At 37.3% G+C, this 19617-nt stretch overlaps 4 protein-coding genes across 4 annotated transcripts; 2 read left to right on the top strand and 2 right to left on the bottom strand.

The window, feature by feature from the left end:
* Nucleotides 1-5323: 5323 nt before the first annotated feature.
* LOC120771702 lies at nucleotides 5324-12074 on the top strand. The gene is made up of 6 exons (XM_040099837.1): nucleotides 5324-6336; nucleotides 6397-6796; nucleotides 10701-10832; nucleotides 10889-11076; nucleotides 11133-11319; nucleotides 11395-12074. The coding sequence occupies exons 1-6, from the start codon at nucleotides 5414-5416 to the stop codon at nucleotides 11584-11586; spliced, it is 2022 nt and encodes a 673-aa protein (XP_039955771.1). The 5' UTR covers nucleotides 5324-5413; the 3' UTR covers nucleotides 11587-12074.
* On the bottom strand, nucleotides 7696-10394 carry LOC120771700 (protein O-glucosyltransferase 2-like). Its single transcript, XM_040099836.1, has 4 exons — nucleotides 10210-10394; nucleotides 9225-10140; nucleotides 8865-9164; nucleotides 7696-8385 (listed from the first exon to the last, which is right to left on the bottom strand). The coding sequence occupies exons 1-4, from the start codon at nucleotides 10392-10394 to the stop codon at nucleotides 8272-8274; spliced, it is 1515 nt and encodes a 504-aa protein (XP_039955770.1). The 3' UTR covers nucleotides 7696-8271.
* Nucleotides 12075-15821: 3747 nt separating the features above from the next.
* On the top strand, nucleotides 15822-17641 carry LOC120771563 (U3 small nucleolar RNA-associated protein 18 homolog). The gene is made up of 2 exons (XM_040099626.1): nucleotides 15822-16773; nucleotides 16833-17641. Exons 1-2 carry the CDS (start codon nucleotides 15970-15972, stop codon nucleotides 17559-17561), a joined length of 1533 nt encoding a protein of 510 aa, XP_039955560.1. The 5' UTR covers nucleotides 15822-15969; the 3' UTR covers nucleotides 17562-17641.
* LOC120771564 (nuclear pore glycoprotein p62) lies at nucleotides 17553-19044 on the bottom strand. Its single transcript, XM_040099628.1, has one exon. The coding sequence runs from the start codon at nucleotides 18908-18910 to the stop codon at nucleotides 17690-17692; it is 1221 nt and encodes a 406-aa protein (XP_039955562.1). The 5' UTR covers nucleotides 18911-19044; the 3' UTR covers nucleotides 17553-17689.
* Nucleotides 19045-19617: the final 573 nt, after the last annotated feature.

The following is a 19617-nucleotide window of genomic DNA, read 5'->3' as shown; positions in this document are numbered from 1 at the left end:
ACCCATATTTAAATGTTTAACAAATGACCGCAGATTAAACGCTTTGAAAACGACACTTCAGCAACTAAAAAGCAGCGCATCCATCAAACGATTCTAAATTATAGATGCACAAATGGCAGAGAGGCGTGCTCATCGATCAGCACTTGCTGAACTAAGGTTGGACATTGGAAGAAAATGCCATAATTTATCATTAGTCGTAATTCAGTGCTGCACGCTTTGCTATCGATGCGCGATGCAAGTGCGACATTTTTGTTGTAAATTAAAAAATATATATATTTATTCACTAGTATGGCTAACGGGTAAGCAAAGCTTACATGGATACACAGACATATACTAAAAGTCGCACGCTTACGGAGGCAAGCGCTAATTGGCCAACACAACGGCAGACACCCTGGTCCACGCATACCCTTTGCCCCAGGAAAATGTTGCTTTCATTCATATCCACTCACAAAAGCAATGGTAATGTGCAAAAAAGCAGCAGTGATGAATATTGCATAAATATGTAACATACATTTGAAATATATGTAAAAAACTTACAGCAAATACAACAAAAACACAAGTGCACACCAACAAATGTAAGACATGACAACACCAAGCCTATAATGAATGTGTTTTAAGGTTTTATAGCTGCTCGCCGGTTAGTTGTCACTGTCGCGCAGGGTGTCACCTGGTAGCATACAGCCACACAAATACATACAGATGAGCGTTTGTGTGCGCATATGACTCTTTGGCGCATATGCTGCAGCAGCATTATTTATTTGGAGACATCTAACACACGATGCCCAACACCTCGTCTGCTGCCAATTGAGGCTATTGCAAAAAGCAACAACAGCAAAGTTAAAAAGGCAATAAAAAGCAACAACAACAAAATTTAAAAAAGCAACAAAAAACCAACAACAAACTACAAAAAAGCAACAAACACTAACAACAAACTACAAAAAAACAACAAAAAAACTACAAAAACCAACAACAAAAGTACAAATTACAACAACAAAAAACAACAAAAACAGCAAAAACAGAAACAAAACTACAAAAACAGAAAAAAAGCTAAAAAAAAACATAAAAAGGCGTTGAAAATATTTAGAGAAAAAAGGCCAGGAGAACGCAACTAGAAATTGGATAGGTTACACGATGACTATTGCTGACAACATGGCCGGGTACATGTGTAGCGAATGTAACCGAAATGTATCTGCATATCGTGTGTATCGCATGTTGTAAGTGTGCTCTATGCGACATGTACATGAATACGCAAGAAAGGAGCAGTTTGAGGTCAGACGCGTACATAAATCACGTTGACGCATTGTGCGAAATTGTGCTCCGATTTTATTTACTTCTACATTTGTTAAGCTTATTTAAAGCACTTTTTAAAGTAGTTTGCTTGTTGCCCGTTGAGCTTTAATGCTCTGAATTAAACAAGCTGGGAATTGGGTATAAATCAGCATCAGCAGAAGGAATTACATTTTTTCGATAATTTAAAGAAAACTAGTTAACGCATAAAAAAATATATCTACAATTTATTTACAATGTTTTGGGAGTTATGTGTTAGAAATTGTATACCTGCTCACAGACTTCTGGCCTATAGAATATATATATACATATATTATATGTATATATATACCATGTATGTGTGCAAGTGAGGAAAGTTCTCTGATCGCCATTCACTTAGGAGTGGCCAGAAATGATTCTTTTACATATGGCTCAAGCAGCTCACGACTTCCGGTATTTGACCAAATATCCTCTAGGTAGCCTAAGAACATCCGTTTGAAGAAAAAAGTTTACCAATGAAAAAGCATGAACAACCTCGGAAGAGAGACCCCCCTTTTGATGACGACCATGGCAAACGAAATTAGTACTACGATTTAAGGGCACCTGCACCTGGAATGTCCGGTCCCTTGATTGGGAAGGTGCCGCTGACCAGCTGGTTGTTGTCCTCGTTATAGTGAAGGCTGACATCATCGCCGTCTAAGAAATGCGATGGACGGGACAAGGACTGAGACATCCCCAAATGGGATAAGCCTCCTCAACATCGCGTATAAGGTTCTATCGAGCGTACTATGTGAAAGATTAAAGCCCTCCGGCAACAAACTGATTGGACCTTATCAGTGTGGCTTTAGACCTGGCAAATCAACAACCGACAAGATATTCAGCATACGCCAAATTTTGGAAAAGACCCGTGAAAGGAGAATCGACACTCACCACCTCTTCGTCGATTTTATCTTCTTTAACAAAAGGTACATACCAAGGAGCACTTACAGTGTTTCTTAAAGTCTTTGCTTGATATCTTTGAAGGATTTAAATGTTGGATGTACTCGCCCCACCCCATAACTGCATTGCATACGTTCACACTGGTTTAAGGACTGACTTGTAGAGTCGCCAGCACATTTTTCTTGTTTCAAATTTGAGCTGCCTCAATTTCTTTTTTATGTGTGTCTTCCAAGTGAGTCGTCTGTCCAAATAAAGACCTAGGTGTTTGACAGTTTCACTTTCAGGTATTGTAGAACCATTTAATGTTACTGAAGGACATTTTTTGAACGGACTTCTGTGTATTTACTTCTTTAGCCATTTTTTGACAATATTAAGTTGTTCTTGTCATTATGGTTAAAACTTGTGACGAGAACTGCCGTATCTTCAGCTTAAGTTGCTAATTATAAATCATTGATGATCGGCAGATCAGCTATAAATATTGTTTTTTCACTTCATTAGCAGTTGCTTGTGACTATTTTTCAAAACTACATGGGCAAGTTCGTTGCTTAAGTCTTTTGAATATTTTCATTTAGATTATTCTTGATATTAGAAATTTTAAAATAAATACGAGGTGTGTTCAGAAAATAACTGTAAATTTAATATTAAAATTTCGCGAGTTTGCAGTGTTCAATAGACATTGCTTAACTTCTTCTTCTTTGGGGGCGTAGATACCCTTTACGCGATTATAGCCGAGTTAACCACAGCGCGCCAGTCGTTTCTTCTTTTCGCTACGTGGCGCCAATTGGATATTCCAGGCGAAGCCAGGTCCTTCTCCACTTCGTCCTTCCAACGGAGTGGAGGTCTTCCTCTTCCTCTGCTTAACAGGTCAATTGAAAAGCCCCCGCCCTGACACTTAGTTTATGAATTATTTCATTTTTAGTTAAGCAGCTTTTGTTATTGTGAAAAAATTGATAAAAATAAATTACACGTGTTGATAAAACATTGCTTTTTGAAGGGAAAAAATACAATTAATGCAAAAACTTGGCTTGATGGCGAATTTCCGGATTCTGTGCCAGGAAAATCATTCATCGAAACCTCGAAAACCGAGGCCTATTTTCAAGCAGAGGACAAATCGTAGTACTAAAATCTTATCGAAAACTTGAAGGCCTATGTTGAATAAAAAAAACGAATTTTGCTTTACTATGGTAGGCTAGGTCTTTTCAATTTACCTGATATATGTATATAAGTAAATGACAAACGAAAAAAGTTTGTGAATTCAAATTTAAAATACTCAAAATTACCCTTATATAATAAATAAATAAATATTTTAGATAAATATCAGTATATGACAACTTAGATTTTGCTAGTTAACCTAATACTAGTTTGAAAAAAAAAATTCAATTGTCATAGATGCAGTTCTTCATCCTGACAAATTTTGAGATATCTCTTTAACTATATGCATCTTTAGGATTGCTCAAGCATTGTCAATTGTTGACAAATCAAGGCTTGGGATGTACACCCACATTCTCATATTTTAGACATTCAATCATGACTTTGACGTAACAGTTATCCGTTTGAAGAAAGAAATATTTAAATAAACTGGGAGAAGCTTTTCCTTTCAGGAACACAACATTGCCAGGGTCATTCGCAGATAAGCATGCCTAAGCCATTAAGCCCTTTTCCACCGACTTAGCAGTGGGTAAGGTGCACTTTATGACAGTTCTTCTTCTTTTGATAAGCGCCAGTTTTCGTTTGGCCATGCCATGCCTCGAGAATAACGAAATCTAATCACCGACTCGTCAGCCCAGAGCACTTTATGCCAAACATTTAGAACTTTTAATATGCGATCTTCATAAAATGTTTGAAACTTTCTGCCCAGCTGGGATTGGGACCCGCCACGTATCAATGTAATTCCAATGGAAGGAATACGAAAGCCTCAGACATTGACCTCCCCAAATGTTGACGACCACAGCGAACCCACAAGGGAACACGATTTACGGATATGGACCTAGAATGTCCGAACCCTTCATAGGGAAAGTGCCGCTATCCAGCTGGTGAATGTCTTTAAAAAATTCACTCTATCATTATTTCCGTCCTATTATACGCCGCAGAAAAATGAATGATGACGAACCGAGATGAGAAAACATTTGGAGTATTCGAGAGAACTGTTATTCGCAAGATCTTTGGAGCCGTTCGCATATCGAAGAAGATGGAACCACGAGCTGTATGAGCTAAACTGCGACATGGAAATAGTCAGGCGCATAAAAATTCAACCAATGCGCTGGTTAGGCCAGGGCCGCATGGAATATGTATGATGCTTCAGCGAAAAAGCTCCTTCGGCTCGAGACCCATGGTGGCATTCAATGGAAGGACCAAGTGCATAGCTACCTATCTGCACTTGGGGTTGTAGAACTGGCATGACCTCAAAGACTGGCGAAGTTCCGTGTTCGCAGCCCAGAGCGACCCATGGTTGTAGTGACAAAGAAAAAGAAAATTACAAAAAGACGTCCAACCAAAATTCAAAAGAACGACTAAGTGGGGAATTAAACAAACATTTTAAACGATTCTCATTAACCTTCGAAGATGTTATGACTACCGACCATGCATTCCTTCTGATATGATTCATCAGACTTTTTTAAATCTCCTATGTCCTTCGCTTGGTTTTGTCCTTCTAATGGTGTTCTTGAAGGTCAGCAGAAAAGCTGGCTACCGGTGTTTGAGCCAGGTGAAAGTTTTGATGAAATAAACAGGACCTTAAAGTTTTCCACCACTTTCTAGTGTCAGCACTGCGGTTATATATACCAAAATGTATAAGTAGAGATATAATCCAACGATTACGATCCTGCATCGGGATGGCCTAGCCTTATATGATACGCTAGTTGTTGCTGTTGTACTGTAAGAATACATTTTTTAATAATTTTAAGCAAAACTTGCGATTTGACAGTCTTTCACCAGATAAAAAAAACCCGAGATTATTCCGGTTAAGCAGACCTAACTGTTATGGGCGATACCCTACATATTATTTCCCAAATCTCCTTATATTTTAGTTTTTACTATAGAAAAACCTTCGAATATATAGCATATATTTTATTCCATATGGTATTATAAACTCCAACTTGTTCTACTTTTTTGCAGAGAACAACAGCTCCTCAATATCTTTGAGGTCATAATATCGACGCTCGAGGGAAAATTGAAGCGCATCGACAGTCTCGACAAGTCCGTCGAACACATGGTGAAGCGCATGGAGGCGCTGGACAATCGTGTAGCCGACAATCTACTTAAAACCGACGCTGTCATCTCCAAACTACGCACACTAGACAACAAAATCACCAACGACATACACAGCTCCACACATGACAGCGGCAATGGAAGCGGGCGCTCAGCACGCATTGCCAATATGGCCAATGCAGAGCTTTTGGACAATCGTCTATTGCTGCTCGACCAAAAAGTGAGCGATATTGACACGAAGCTCGAGGTGCTCAAAACACAAATCGATAATAATTTCCTACAAGTGGACGATATTAATGCGGAGGCGAGTGAGAAGAAGCCCATAAGCATGAATGTTGTCGAGATAACGAAAGCAATGAATGCGGAAGTAATGAATCACGTGTCGACGGAATTGAATGAATTGCGCGACACGACCGACAACATCGATAAGAAATTGCAATTCCATATAAATATTGTATCGGAGAATGTGGGACGCATGTTGCGCATGGTTGGCGATATACACGAAGCCGTCGTGGATCATCAAGAGCAGCTGAATTCATTGAATGCCACAACAACAGCGATGCCGATTATAAAGTCGAGTAAAATCGATGCGCTCGTGAAGCAAATACGACCAATGGTCTCCGTGTCGGAGAAAATGGACGAAGTGTGGGACGTTGTGGTGGGCACAAAGTCCTCCGTTATCAATGATTTGCTACCCAAATCGGATGCTTTACTGACGCAAACGCAGCGACAGGAACGCGCTATCGGTGAGATACATCATGATTTGAAGGCGAAAACGAATCAAATAATCAACAACTTGGATATGGTGGAGAAGCGCTTAAAGAAACAGGAAGATGATGTGCAGCTGTTGGCTCAACGACCAGTGCCAGCTGAGTTGCTGATGGATCCCACTATTGATCGACTCGTCGAATATGATCCAAATCGGTGAGTAACGTTGAATATTATAAATTGTATATTTAATAGTTGTACTTTACTGGCATACAGCTACTCCGTAATCGATGAGTATCCCGAGGCGAACATGCCCACCACACCGATCGGTTCCAGCGCCAGCTCGACCGCGCCACCGCCGACAGCGGCCGCAACAACTGCCACGCTTAACGCATACACCAATGCTGCTACGACAACGCCCAGTCCATCGGTGTCTGTGGGCAGTCAGCCTACGGTAACCGCATATACCGTTACCGCTGCGCAAATGGCTGCTAATTTGGCTGGTAACACAGGCGCATCCACAGCAAGTGTCGCATCATCGGCTGCTACTACCACAACAACATCGGCAAAGCCACTCTCGCGCAAGGGTGGCATTATTTTCCCCAGCGTGAAAAATAAACCGTCTGTGGTGAATTCGACATTCTCCACCGACATACTCGCACTGAAGGACATAAAGGTTAGTTTGTGTAATTTAGCGGGAAATTCTTGTAAAAAAAAAGACAAGAAAAGCGATAACTTCGACTACAGAGAAGCTAGCGTACCCTTCACAAATAACGAGGCTTCCATACAAGAATTTGATGTTGATCGTTAGTGGTCTGATTTAAAAAATAGGCAGTTTGTATGGCAATCAAACGATATAGTGGTCGTAGTGGATCTGAAAATATGTTCGGAGATTATAACAGTAATAACAACAACAACAAAAGTTCATGTCGAATTTGGAAATATCTCGTCAAAAAAAATTTTCCCGTACGTGGACCTCAATTTGATCATTCAGTTTGTATGGCAGCTATATGCTATAGTTGTCCGATTTGGGAAATTTTTTCTCATATCATAGCGTTGCTTTTAGAAATAATCTATGCCAAATTTCATTTAGATAACTTGTCAAATTAAAAATTTTCCATGCAAGGACATGAATTTGTTCATTCAGTTTGTATGGCAGCTATATGCTATAGTGGTCCGATTTGAAAAATTTTTTCTCATATCATAGCGTTGCTTTTAGAAATAATCTATGCCAAATTTCATTTAGATAACTTGTCAAATTAAAAAGTTTTCCATACAAGGACATGAATTTGTTCATTCAGTTTGTATGACAGCTATATGTTATGTTGGTCCGATTTAAAAAATTTTTTCTCATATTACAGCGTTGCTTTTAGAAATAATCTATGCCAAATTTCGTGAAGCTACCTTTTCAAATAAAAAAGTTGTTCATACAAGAACTTTATTCCGATGATTGAGTTTGTATGGCAGCCATACGGTCAACGGTTCCGACAAATGAACAGCTTAAACACACACACAAAAACTATTTACTATATTGCACAGACACATATACATTTATTTATTTTTTTTTTTTTTTGTGATGTTTTTGAAATTTTCGCTAAGTTGTTCGCTTTGTTTTGAGTATACTCGAGACGTTATAAAATTTTACTAATACATTTCCTTCGCGTATATATTTTTTCTTAACAAAAATACACCGATGCGCAATTTAAGTACAATTTGGAATGATATCATTTTCACACCTTCGTAAAAAATTCGCTTAAAAAAGTATAAAAGTTGTAAAAACATGGCAATGCTTATTTATCCAAGTTTAAGGTAAACTAACTTATTGGTATGGCAAAAACGTAGAATATCAATAGATAATACGACAAAGAGACCAATTCTCTATACGTGTATATATATATAAATATCATTATGTAGATAAAGAAAGAGACTTAAAGTAAAATACTTCAGAGGCAGGCTGTGAAAAAGGAATAGAGGCAGCCTTAAAAGAACAGTTTGAAATCAAAACTGAGGATGGAATGTGATTTCGGCAGGCCAAAACTTAGAAATAAATGAGTGGGAACATTAATGGGATGGCGAGCAAATTATATAATATATATAAATATGTATATATTAATAAGTACGAAGATAGCAGACGCTTGCTGTAGATTGCATCTACAGTTCATCTCTTGGGTAAGGCGGTTCTTTGCAAGAACAAGTGTAGACCTGTTCGACCTTCTCCATGCCAGGCAACACAGTAATGGGCGAGACTAGACGGGTGCTCCATTCCTAAAAGCGTTAAACAATAACAGTTATTTTGAGAAAAAAGACGAAAAGCTTAGACTAAGATGGAATGGGGTGAATTCATGGTAAGTCTAGAGGTGAAAAAATTAGTTAAAATATGCAGATGACGGTGGTTATATGAAAATTAAAATTATGACGAAAGCGGGAATACAAACGTGATAAATATAAGAGAAGACAGCCAAAAATCAAAAATATTTGATCAATAGGGAAAAAGAAGAAGTTAAAAGATGCAGCTGACGATATTTATGTGAAAATGTAAGGTTAACAAAAGTAGGCAAAATAATTTGAAATAAAAAAGTATAAAAAATATAAATAACTATATACATATATAAAAATATAGAAAAAAATTAGAAAATAGGAATAAATAAATAAAAATTAAGTTAAAAATAAATAAATAAAAAAATATATTGTTGAATGAATGAGTGAAAATGCAGAAAAATAAACAGAATATACAACGCACTTACCTTAAATAAAGCCATATGATAGCAGTAAATGTGCTGTGGCATTAGATTTGCTTCGACGAATTTACGTGCTTCTGACACAATTTCACGTGCGCGATCGTCATTTTCCTTTGCCCACTGTAAACGTTCAATTAAATCACTTAAATCGCGTTTAAATGGCACATAATGTTTATACGGCGTTAATTTGCTGTAGAAGTGTTCATAGAAACCCGAATCTTGTTTGAATACCAACGAATCGCTGGCAAGCAAATAGGGAAAGCGATAAGCAGCGACGACGCCATCCACATTTAGCTGGTATTTATACTGTAAAATGCAAATGCTGACGTTAAATTGAATTTCGCATATTTTACACTTTTCACTCACCCGAAAGAATTCCAAAAACGATATATGCGGCACTTTTGGACCGTACTTGTCTTCCTCGTTGCGGAAGAAGAAGAAATTCGTTAGTGATGCATTTAACCAATTTGGATGCATACGCGCCAATTCGATTAATTCAAGTCGCTCGCGACGTGAATCTCTGCCGCGCCAGAAAGCTTTAGCTTCCTTGATGTCCCATGGATATTCACTTTTTTGCACAGACAACATATCCAACGTTACACGTCCCATATTCTCTACCGTGGACTCGGTTATGTCGTATGTGGGCAGCACTATGTCGTACGAGTCATCACTACCGCACCACGAGAATATTGGATATGGGCCAGAAGTACGCTGTTGTCCGCCTTTTTTCGAAAGCGGCCAATCGCCCAAATTCAAATAGAATTCCATATCTGGCAGTAAGGCAACGCGACCTAATGCCAACAAGGTTGCATCCATGAACATTTTGAAACCAGTATACTTGCCATAACATTGGCGCCATATTTGTTGCTGTTTCACTACATAATGACACAACGATACGCTCTCCGGTTGATTGTAGCGCCTCAAAAGGTTTTCTCGGATAGCGCTAAAGTTGACACGCTTAAATGAATGCAAGTCCCAAGCGATTTGTTTGTCATTCAAACCTGACGGACAATTGTTGTGCAACATCCACAATTTTAAATCTTGTGGGCAGTAGCAACGTTCCGAATATACTTTGTTATATATAACATAAGGGGAATGTGCCACATGTGAGCCATTATAGCGTACTTCCAATTCAACTTGATCACACCAATCGGCGATAGTATAGCGTATAATCGAGGAGCCATCGCCGCGATCGATGAAATTTACATTTGACCGACATTTACCATGCGGCGAATTGCCTTTGATAAGCACTTGAAATTCTTGTGGGGGTGATTGCTCAAATCTATAATAAAAAGTTTAGAAATTTGTTATTTGTCAACACTTTCACTAATTATGCAAATATTTAACATACTTGCGCCCATTTTTGTCCACAGCATGTATGAAAAAGTAACGCGCTGGTAAAACAACTTCATCCGGCTTCAAGCCAGGCCCCCACACCAGTGTTTTTTCAGCATCGACTAAGCGACTCTCATCGATAGAGTAAGCTAATTCAATTATTGATAGCAAAATTGGTAATAAAAGCGTAAACCACAACATTGCACAACTTCTTCCACTAACTATAAAATATATATGCTTTTATGACGCTACAAATTTTCCAAACAAACAGCAAACTTCAACTGATAAGCAAAAATTACACCTGATGGCGATGTTGCCAGATAGTAAGTAATGTGTAACAAATAAATTGATGGGTTATTTTATTTGAATAGCAAAACAAACCTTGCAAGAATTTTTTCTAAAAGCAAAACTTTAATTCTAAATAAATTATATTTTTCAATTATAAATGTTAAAAATTATGTTTATTTAATTAAAACGTTTATTAAAAATGTATTACGTATTTTTTAGGGTTTTTCGTGTGTTGACCTTTTAAACGCTGGTATGCGTCATTCTGGTGTGTTTTATTTACAAATTCGTGGTACAACCTATTGGTTTTTAAAGGTGTTCTGTGAACAGGAAGTCGCTGATGGCGGTTGGACGGTATATTTTTTAAACAATCAATTTTAAAAATTTTACAAACTTCTCTTCATTTTAAGGTTATACAAAGGCGTGATGATTTCGGTGAGCCTCGAGAAAACTTCAATCGCGACTGGGCAGACTATAAGAACGGCTTTGGTGACCCAGCAAAAGAGTTTTGGTTAGGTAATGAAAACATTTATATGCTCACCAATAATGAGGATTACGCGCTGCGTGTTGAGCTAGAGGACTTTGAGGGCAATAAGAGGTATATTTATGCCATAAACGTTTTAATATTAATAGAAATAACTTTTGTTTAATTAGATATGCGCAATATTCACACTTTAAAATACATTCCGAAGCTGATTACTATAAATTAGAAATTGATGGTTATGAAGGCAATGCGGGCGACTCGCTTAATGATCCCTGGTACGGCTCAAATAACAGTCCTTTCTCGACTTATAATAGAGATAATGATAGGAGCTCCCTGAATTGTGCTAGTATGCTGAAGGTAATAACGATTTAAACCACTTTTGCATAATGAATTTTCAGTTTTTAATATTTTTATTTTTAATATTGCTATTAGGGCGGCTGGTGGTGGAAGTCATGCGGTCGTGGCCTAAATGGTCTGTACTTACACGATCCACAAGATTTAACTGCCCGTCAAGGCATCGTTTGGTTCCGTTGGCGCGGCTGGGACTACACCCTCAAGAAGGCTACCATGATGATCCGCCCACGTGCACCACAACCTATGGGTAGCACAGCATCGACTTCATAAGCATTGAGCGACCTTCGTGCACCTACTTGGAAGCGTAAATTGTAGATGAAGACAACAAATGTTTTCATACACTTAAAAAAAATCAACCGCAAAGCAGTTTCAATTCAAAGATAGTAGTTTTAAAAGCAACGCGATTATTTACGAAACGAAGCTGTTTTCAAGTGAACAGTTATTTTTCAATTGAAAACTTCTGCACTACTGAAAATAAAGCGGAAATACGAATTTGTGCCGAAAAAATTTCATGCGCTCCCGCAAACATACAAACTATTCGCATACATAACACATACATACATAACTACACACTTGCATCTAAAATGTAATTGTACCAAATTTTCGGGTTGATTTGATTTTGTTTTTGAAATTATGATTATTTTTTTTTTGTTTTAGTTTTCGTTGATAGCCAATTATATATACGTTTACATCCTTTTTTGTTATTTGTTTTACAGATATTAACTTATTTTATCATACATATTGCATAAAATACATACATATGTACATTATTTTCGTACATGCATAGAAACATTATTTTTAAAAACTATAAATATATACATAAATGTATATACATATATATTTAATATTGGAAAGTATTCTATTGTTATCACAACAATTGCCAAATTCATCAACTCATCGGACTTTGTAGAAAATTCTATGCATGAAATTCCTATTGTGACGTAGCGCGTTTGACGTAAATGTCTCCAATAGCGTTAGCAATATTCGAAAATTTATAAATAAAAATTGGCCGGTTATGTGACAATATTTTGCCCTCTAAATTTTAGTTAAATTGCAGCATATGTAAAAAACAATTATGTGCAGTTAAATATTTAAGTAAAACAAAGCAACTTCTTTAACCAATTGCATTAACTAACTGTCCAACATAAGTTTATCTCTTCGAAATTGAAGTAAAGCTCTTTCATGTTTTAATTTCATACATTTCTTGCGACATTTCTCGTGACAATTATATCAACTTCATCAATTTAATATTTAAACTCAAATCAGTTATCATATTGTAAATATTATTCCTTCCTCATATCAGCAACATATTTTATACTTTCGCATCATTTTCTTGTTTTTGTCTATTTTTACCAGTAATTATGACATTTGTTTGGTTTCTTGTATTCATTGTTATTCATATTTATGCAATCAATCCAAAAATGTACAGAACCTTCAATATACTCTTAAATAGAATTCGTAATGGACAAAACAAATATAGTATTTGTAAGAGATTTTGTAGACAATAAATAAAATAGTTATAAAAGAATTACCTGTGTTAAAATTAATTTGACATTGCGGACAAGTAGGTAAGTATGCCTAATAGAAAGCAAAAAAAAAATGAAGAAGGGAAGCAAGAAGGTGGTACTTTGTGAACAATTTCGGAGATTGTTCCGTTGCCTTGGATAATTTCGTGAAGATATCTCGAAAAAAGTTGTTTCTTACAAGAACTTGATTATGATCGGTCAGTTTGTATGGCAGCTATATGCCTCAGTGGTCCGATCAAAAAAATTTCTTTGAAGGTTGTTTCTTTGCCTTGGGCAATAATCCATGCCCAATTTCGTGCAGGTAAATCATCAAAAACAAAAGTTTTCCATACAAAGACCTGATTTTGATTGTTAGGACTGTATGGCATCTACATGTATATAGATAGATTAGATAAATAGATGAGGATTGAACCGCTTCCTAATATTGATAAATTCTGATATACTGATAGATGCTATTGATGATGATGTGATCCCTCTTTGGAAAAATTGATCCAAGGGCCTTTATCTTGCGCCTTCAGACTGCTGTGCAATTAATTAGCAGAAGTAGCGACTTAAGTTTGTCCCCTGAGAGATTGATTATATATTTAAACCTTTTAAGGTTGTAACCGCCCATTTTCAACTTGGTATTGTGTATGCCTTGGGGATATTGCCAATACTCCTCTTTAACCCCTCCTCATACTTGCATAGCAGTTTCTTTATGGTATGGGACAAATCGCAATGAAAGATTCGCATCCTACCATGTTGGTGGATGCTGCGGATCGGGTGAGCTCATCAGCCAGTTCCTTTCCAACTATACATTTGTAACCGGGCACCCAGAGAAGATGCACTTGGTTGCCATCTGATAGACTGTTCAGACGTTCTATACACTCCTGCACCAATAAAGATTTGATTTCATACACACAGAGTCATACACACACACAAGAGTATAACTATACGTTAATTGCGATAGTTGCGTTTCTGGTTTATCTCTACGCACCCTCTTATAGCAAATACCTCTGCTTGGAATATGCACGGAAAACTTCCCATAGGGACGGAGAGCTTAGTGCGTGGTCCTGCGACCACCTGCACCGATTACTATCCCTAAACAGTAGGTTTGGAGTGAAATCATTCAATTTACATTTCATACAAATACTTATTAACTTTACAATAAAATATACTTTTATTTCACATAGACTACCCTTAAATCAGATCTTCGGCACAATTCCGATTTCTTTGGCGCCGCGATTTGAAGGTACCGTTGGAAAGAGGAAGTCCTCCTGATTAAAAAATATATAAGGTTATAGGTACCGCAAACGCTTAGTTTAGGAGATATTCGACCTTAAAGTTCAAAAATTCCCAAAATTCGAGCATTTCAACAAGCTATTTTACCGCATTAAACACACTTTACTCACATTTTTCACTTCAAATTAATTAATTTAAACTATAAACTTTTAAGTAAATCCACATTTTACACTTTTAAAAGTTTTTTTACCGAAGAAATCTTTATTTTAAAAATTACATTTTACACTCGTAGTGAACATCATGTGTGTGCTAAAATTACGACGAAATGGAGCGCTGCCATGTGATAATAAGGAAATTCGCTGAAATGCCTTTTTTCCCAAAAATTCCTCTATCCATTCATATGGATATGTTCTTTATTTAATTTAATAAACAAATATGTAATATTATATACTAATATTATATAATAATATTTAACCATTTTGTAATGAAAACTCAAACTTTGTTTGAATATTAGTGCAAGATAACCAAAAAATATAACCACTTTATAAAGAAACTCAATATATTTTTTTTATTTTAACGCAGAAAGGAGTACTATGCAAAAGTACTTCGGTGACCCCGGGTATTCGCTCGACCAGGGTTATTTTTTTAAAGCGCGGCCGAAGGCCGCCAACGCAGAAAGGAGTATTACGCGAAAGTACTTCAGTCACCCCGGGTATTCGCTCGACCAGGGTTATTTTTTTAAAACGCGGCCGAAGGCCGCCAACGTAGAAAGGAGTACTACGCAAAGTACTACAGTCACCCGGGTATTCGCTCGACCAGGGTTATTTTTTAAAGCGCGGCCGAAGGCCGCCAACGCAGAAAGGAGTATTACGCGAAAGTACTTCAGTCATCCCGGGTATTCGCTCGACCAGGGTTATTTTTTAAAGCGCGGCCGAAGGCCGCCAACGCAGAAAGGAGTATTACGCGAAAGTACTTCAGTTACCCCGGGTATTCTCTCGACCAGGGTTATTTTTTAAAGCGCGACCGAAGGCCGCCAACGCAGAAAGGAGTACTACCCGAACGTACTTCAGTCACCCCGATATGATATAAATTTTACAATATTATTATAGATTTTTACTTATTTATTTTTATTAAACATAAATCGCATATTATACATATACATACATATGTATAGTATATATGTATACATATGTATATATGCATATGTATATAAACAAAGAAAAATCGTTAAGAATCCTACAAATTTGGTGTTTGAGATGTGGCAACGCTCGTTTTCCTCATAATTGTAAACAATCTAGCCCTTGCAACGATGAGTGTTCTAAGTGATTTTTAAATTAATAAATATAGGTAAAATATTACAAAATAAAAGTGAAATGTGAACTTATTTCAATCTTTAAAGTGTATATTTAAATATAACAAGAGGAAAATGTGAAAAATTTAGAGAAACATAGAGAAATAACATGTTTTCTTAGTGCAAATTTTTGAATTTTTAAACGTGAATATTTCAAAAAATATTAGTTATTTTTACATTATTTTCGGATATTCCTCCTCTGGAGAAGCTACCCTATCCGCACATACCCCATTTATATGGAAATTCGTTTTTTTTACCCCGCCGCCAAAGTAATCGGAATCGTGCCAGATCTTCAATTGCCACTAATCAGTTGAGATAATATTCAACATGAAGAAAATATAAACTTTAAGTAATAATATTATTGTCCAATGGTTTAAAAAGAATTCAATATTTTTAGCGTCGTAATCAGTTCGACATCACTGTACCCATAAGTTCTACACACGTGTGTCAGTTGTCAGAAAAACCAAAACAAAGTTTTTCTGGTGCAGGTTTTCAATTAAAATAAAGTTCGTTTACTTTATTTTCTATTAAATTGGTTATTTAACAACAAATAAAATGAGTGATAGTGAAAATGAAAGCATTCAGGATTTGCTGGAATGCGCTGAAGAATATGAAAATTTAATGCGAGGGAAACTAAAAACAGAGAATAAAAGTGACGAAAATAAACACAATGCAGCATCGAGCAAGAAGAAACATACCACCATCAGCGATGAAACCCAGGAACTGCCCATGGAAAAAGTTATATTTGGCGATCGAGAAGGATTGCTCGAGAATTTAGCGGTCGCCGTTGGTGAATCTAAAAAAATCATTGATGAGAAGGAAGCCGGGGGCGGTAGTGAAGAAGATGATTTGAAAGATAGTAGAAAGCGTAAACCTGCTTGGACCGACGCGGATGACACTGATATTACATTGGGAGAAGTGAAACGTCCTACACGTTTTTCAGGTCCTCACAATCATTTGCGTCAAGATAAATCTTACAAAGAATACCTAACGGCACGTTATGTACGAACTGTGCCGCAGCCAAAATGGGCAGAGTTGGATAACAAAAAGGTGTCTGAGGATGCAGAGGATGAGGCACTGCTGCAGACTGTCGGGTTTGTAGCTAAACCGGATACGAATTCTTTAAGGCAAACGCATATAGAATTCAAACGATTGAAAGACTTAAATCGTGCCACATATGCTGAAGGTTCCATCAGCAGTATACAATTTATACCAAAGAGCACAGCGACATTGGTAACAGGAACATCAGGCATAGCTACGATATACAGCATTGACGGCGTGAAAAATGAAAAATTACACAATATACGTTTCGATAAATTCCCGATAATGTGTGCACGGTTGAAGCCGTGTGGCACTAAGGTAGTTGTTTTTCGTTATTTTTTTTTTTATTTCATTATTGTTTTTCATTTTGTTTTTAGGCTATTTTTGGGTCTACAAAGCGGATCTACTATGTGTACGATCTTTTGTCAGCGCAGGAAATGCGCTATAAACTGCCCGAGGAGGTTACGACTCTGCGCAACTTTAGAATATCTCCATGTGGTCGTTACATGGCCGTCGCTGGTCGTTTCGGCAACATGCATCTATTTGATGCCTTCTCGCAAGAGCTTATACACACATTCAAGCAAAACGACGATGTAGCTTCAATGTGTTTTACCGCCGATTCTAAAAACATCGTATGTAGTTCCTTGTCTTCCAAGATCAATATATTCTCCTTGACAATGCAACGTTTGGCTCACAGCTTTATTGATGACGGCTGTTTAAAGGGAAGTGCAATGGATTTATCGTTGGACCAACGACTTCTAGCGACCGGTAGCATGGAAGGCGTAGTTAACGTTTATGACTTCCAAAAGCTGCAACTATCTACTACGCCGAAGCCAGAGAAGACTTTCTTAAATTTACGAACCGGCATTTCGGATGTGAAGTTCAATCATACTGCTGAAATTTTGGCTATGAGCTCCGTTGAAGTGGAGTCTGCGGTTAAGTTGGCACACTTCCCAAGCGCTACAGTCTTCGCAAATTTTCCGAGAAAAGATGATATGGGCAAAATTCGTGTTGTGGAATTTTCACCCAACAGTGCATATCTGGCGTTGGGTAGCACCACCAAAAAAGTGAGTTTGATGCGACTAAAACATTACAAATACTATTAAGACCACTGCTTGATTTATTTGTAATTTTACAGAAATTAAATAAAATAACGTATTTTATAGAAAACTTGGTTTTAACAAAATGTATGTATATTGTGAAAAAATTGGAATATCCTTTAAAAAACCATTACTCAGTTATAGTAAGCTGATCGGAAGGAACGTTCTGATTCACGCTTAAATGATTCGTGCATCTTCGTAATATCGTCGAGTTTGGTGGAAATATTTGTAGTGGATGACTCTATCCACTGCAGAGAGCTCATGTGAGCATTCAATATTTTACCAATTTGTATAATTGGATCTGTACTATCTTGACCTTTATTCGACTCATTTAGATTATCGATAATTTCTTTCAAATCCTCCGACATTTGTTTTAATTGCGTGTCTAAATTCTCAACCAAGAGGTAAGTTTGACTTCGCTCCACATCAACTTGCGGCAATTTAAGAAATTCCTTCTGTAGTGGTACAATACTTTCCTCAAGTTCTTTGTGCTGGGTGGCTATGAATTCCAACTCCTGTTCCAATGTTTGCTGATCTGATTTTACCTTTTGTACGGCATCATTCAGCTCGAGTATTTTATGATTATTACTAATAAGAATTTTATCCCACGCATTGATTTGTGTCGCTTGATCCGCAAACACTTTTTCTTGTTCCTCTAATTCCAATGTCCATTTATTAATGTGCTCTTCCAATTGATTATATGTTAGGTGTGAAGCATTTGCTACAGCTGATGATTCTGTAGTTTTTGTTGCAGTACTCAAATTTGCGAAACCACCTGTGGCCGGAGCAGTTGCGGCACTTAATGTACCAAGAGTTGGCAAGGCAGTTGCTGTGGTTTTGGCTGTTGTCAATGAAAAAGCTGGCGCTGCAGCTACAGATGTGGTAGTAGTCCCGATTGCTGTGGTTGTACCGGCCGTTGCTGTAGCGCCAAACCCGAAACCTGTTGAAGCAGTGGTTGCGGCGGCTGTCGGTGCAGCACCGAATCCAAAACCTGACGGCGCACTTGTTGCAGGTGCAGCAGCAGAGGGTGCCACGGCTGCTGAGCTAGCTGTTGGTGTACCAAAAGAAAAGCCTGTGGTTGCAGTTGTAGCTGTAGGTAAAGCGCCGGTTGTACCGGTAGTCGTAGTAGCAGCTCCTAGAAAACTGCCACCAAACCCTACAGCAGCGGGGGCAGCCATAGAGGTTGCAGTAGGAGCTGGCGCACCAAATGACAAAGGTTTTACAGTGCCCGCGTCTCCGCCACCAGTGGCGCCAAACGAAAAAGATCCCGGCTTCGCAGCTCCAGCGGCAGTTCCCAGACCAAACGAGAAACCTGTGCTCGCGGCTGTGGTTGTTGTTGGTGGTTGGAAACTCATGGAGATATCAACTACAAACTTTTTGAAGTTAAAACTTGTGTAATCACAGAAAATTTATTACAAAATAATATGTTTAAAGTGTGTTTTGCTTAATTTGACAACAGCACGAAATAATCTGAACGAGGGAATTTTTACAAATTGTCACTTTTGACACACTCTTAGGAACAGGGTGATTTGGTGTAATCCTTTTTGAAATTATATTGATGGCAAAATAATTTCAACATCTACAACACCTATGGTATATCATTTATAAAATTATTTGAATAACTGCATATAAATGCATTTTATATAGTAAATATTTCATTATATCATTGAATAAAATTTGTTTCGATATTTAAATAAAATATTTTAGTAATATTCCGAACACATCTTTAGTCGGGCAACTCTAATAAATCCAGCTGATTGTTTATGAGACCGTTACAGAAAAGAGATAACTGCTGGAAATTATTTTGAACTTGTCAAAAGAAGTGAATGGGAAAATGCAAAAACAAAGCCTTGCCACATTAACTGGAACACATGCAAGAATATGATAATTACTTCAATTCTTCTATCTTTCTAATAAGCTAATATTCATAAAAAAACGAACTACTGTATATTATAATTTGCTTAAGAGAATATAATTATAGTACTGACATTATTGCAAAGTGTTGAAATACCTTTGGAAGTCACTAATCTGTTAACACTTTTTTGCTGTCAATCGCGTTCAT

The sequence above is a fragment of the Bactrocera tryoni genome, chromosome 3 (assembly GCF_016617805.1).
Source record: "Bactrocera tryoni isolate S06 chromosome 3, CSIRO_BtryS06_freeze2, whole genome shotgun sequence".
NCBI lineage: Eukaryota > Metazoa > Arthropoda > Insecta > Diptera > Tephritidae > Bactrocera > Bactrocera tryoni.
The sequence above is the reverse complement of the archived record's forward strand: the minus strand, read 5'-3'. Positions and strand labels throughout refer to the sequence as shown.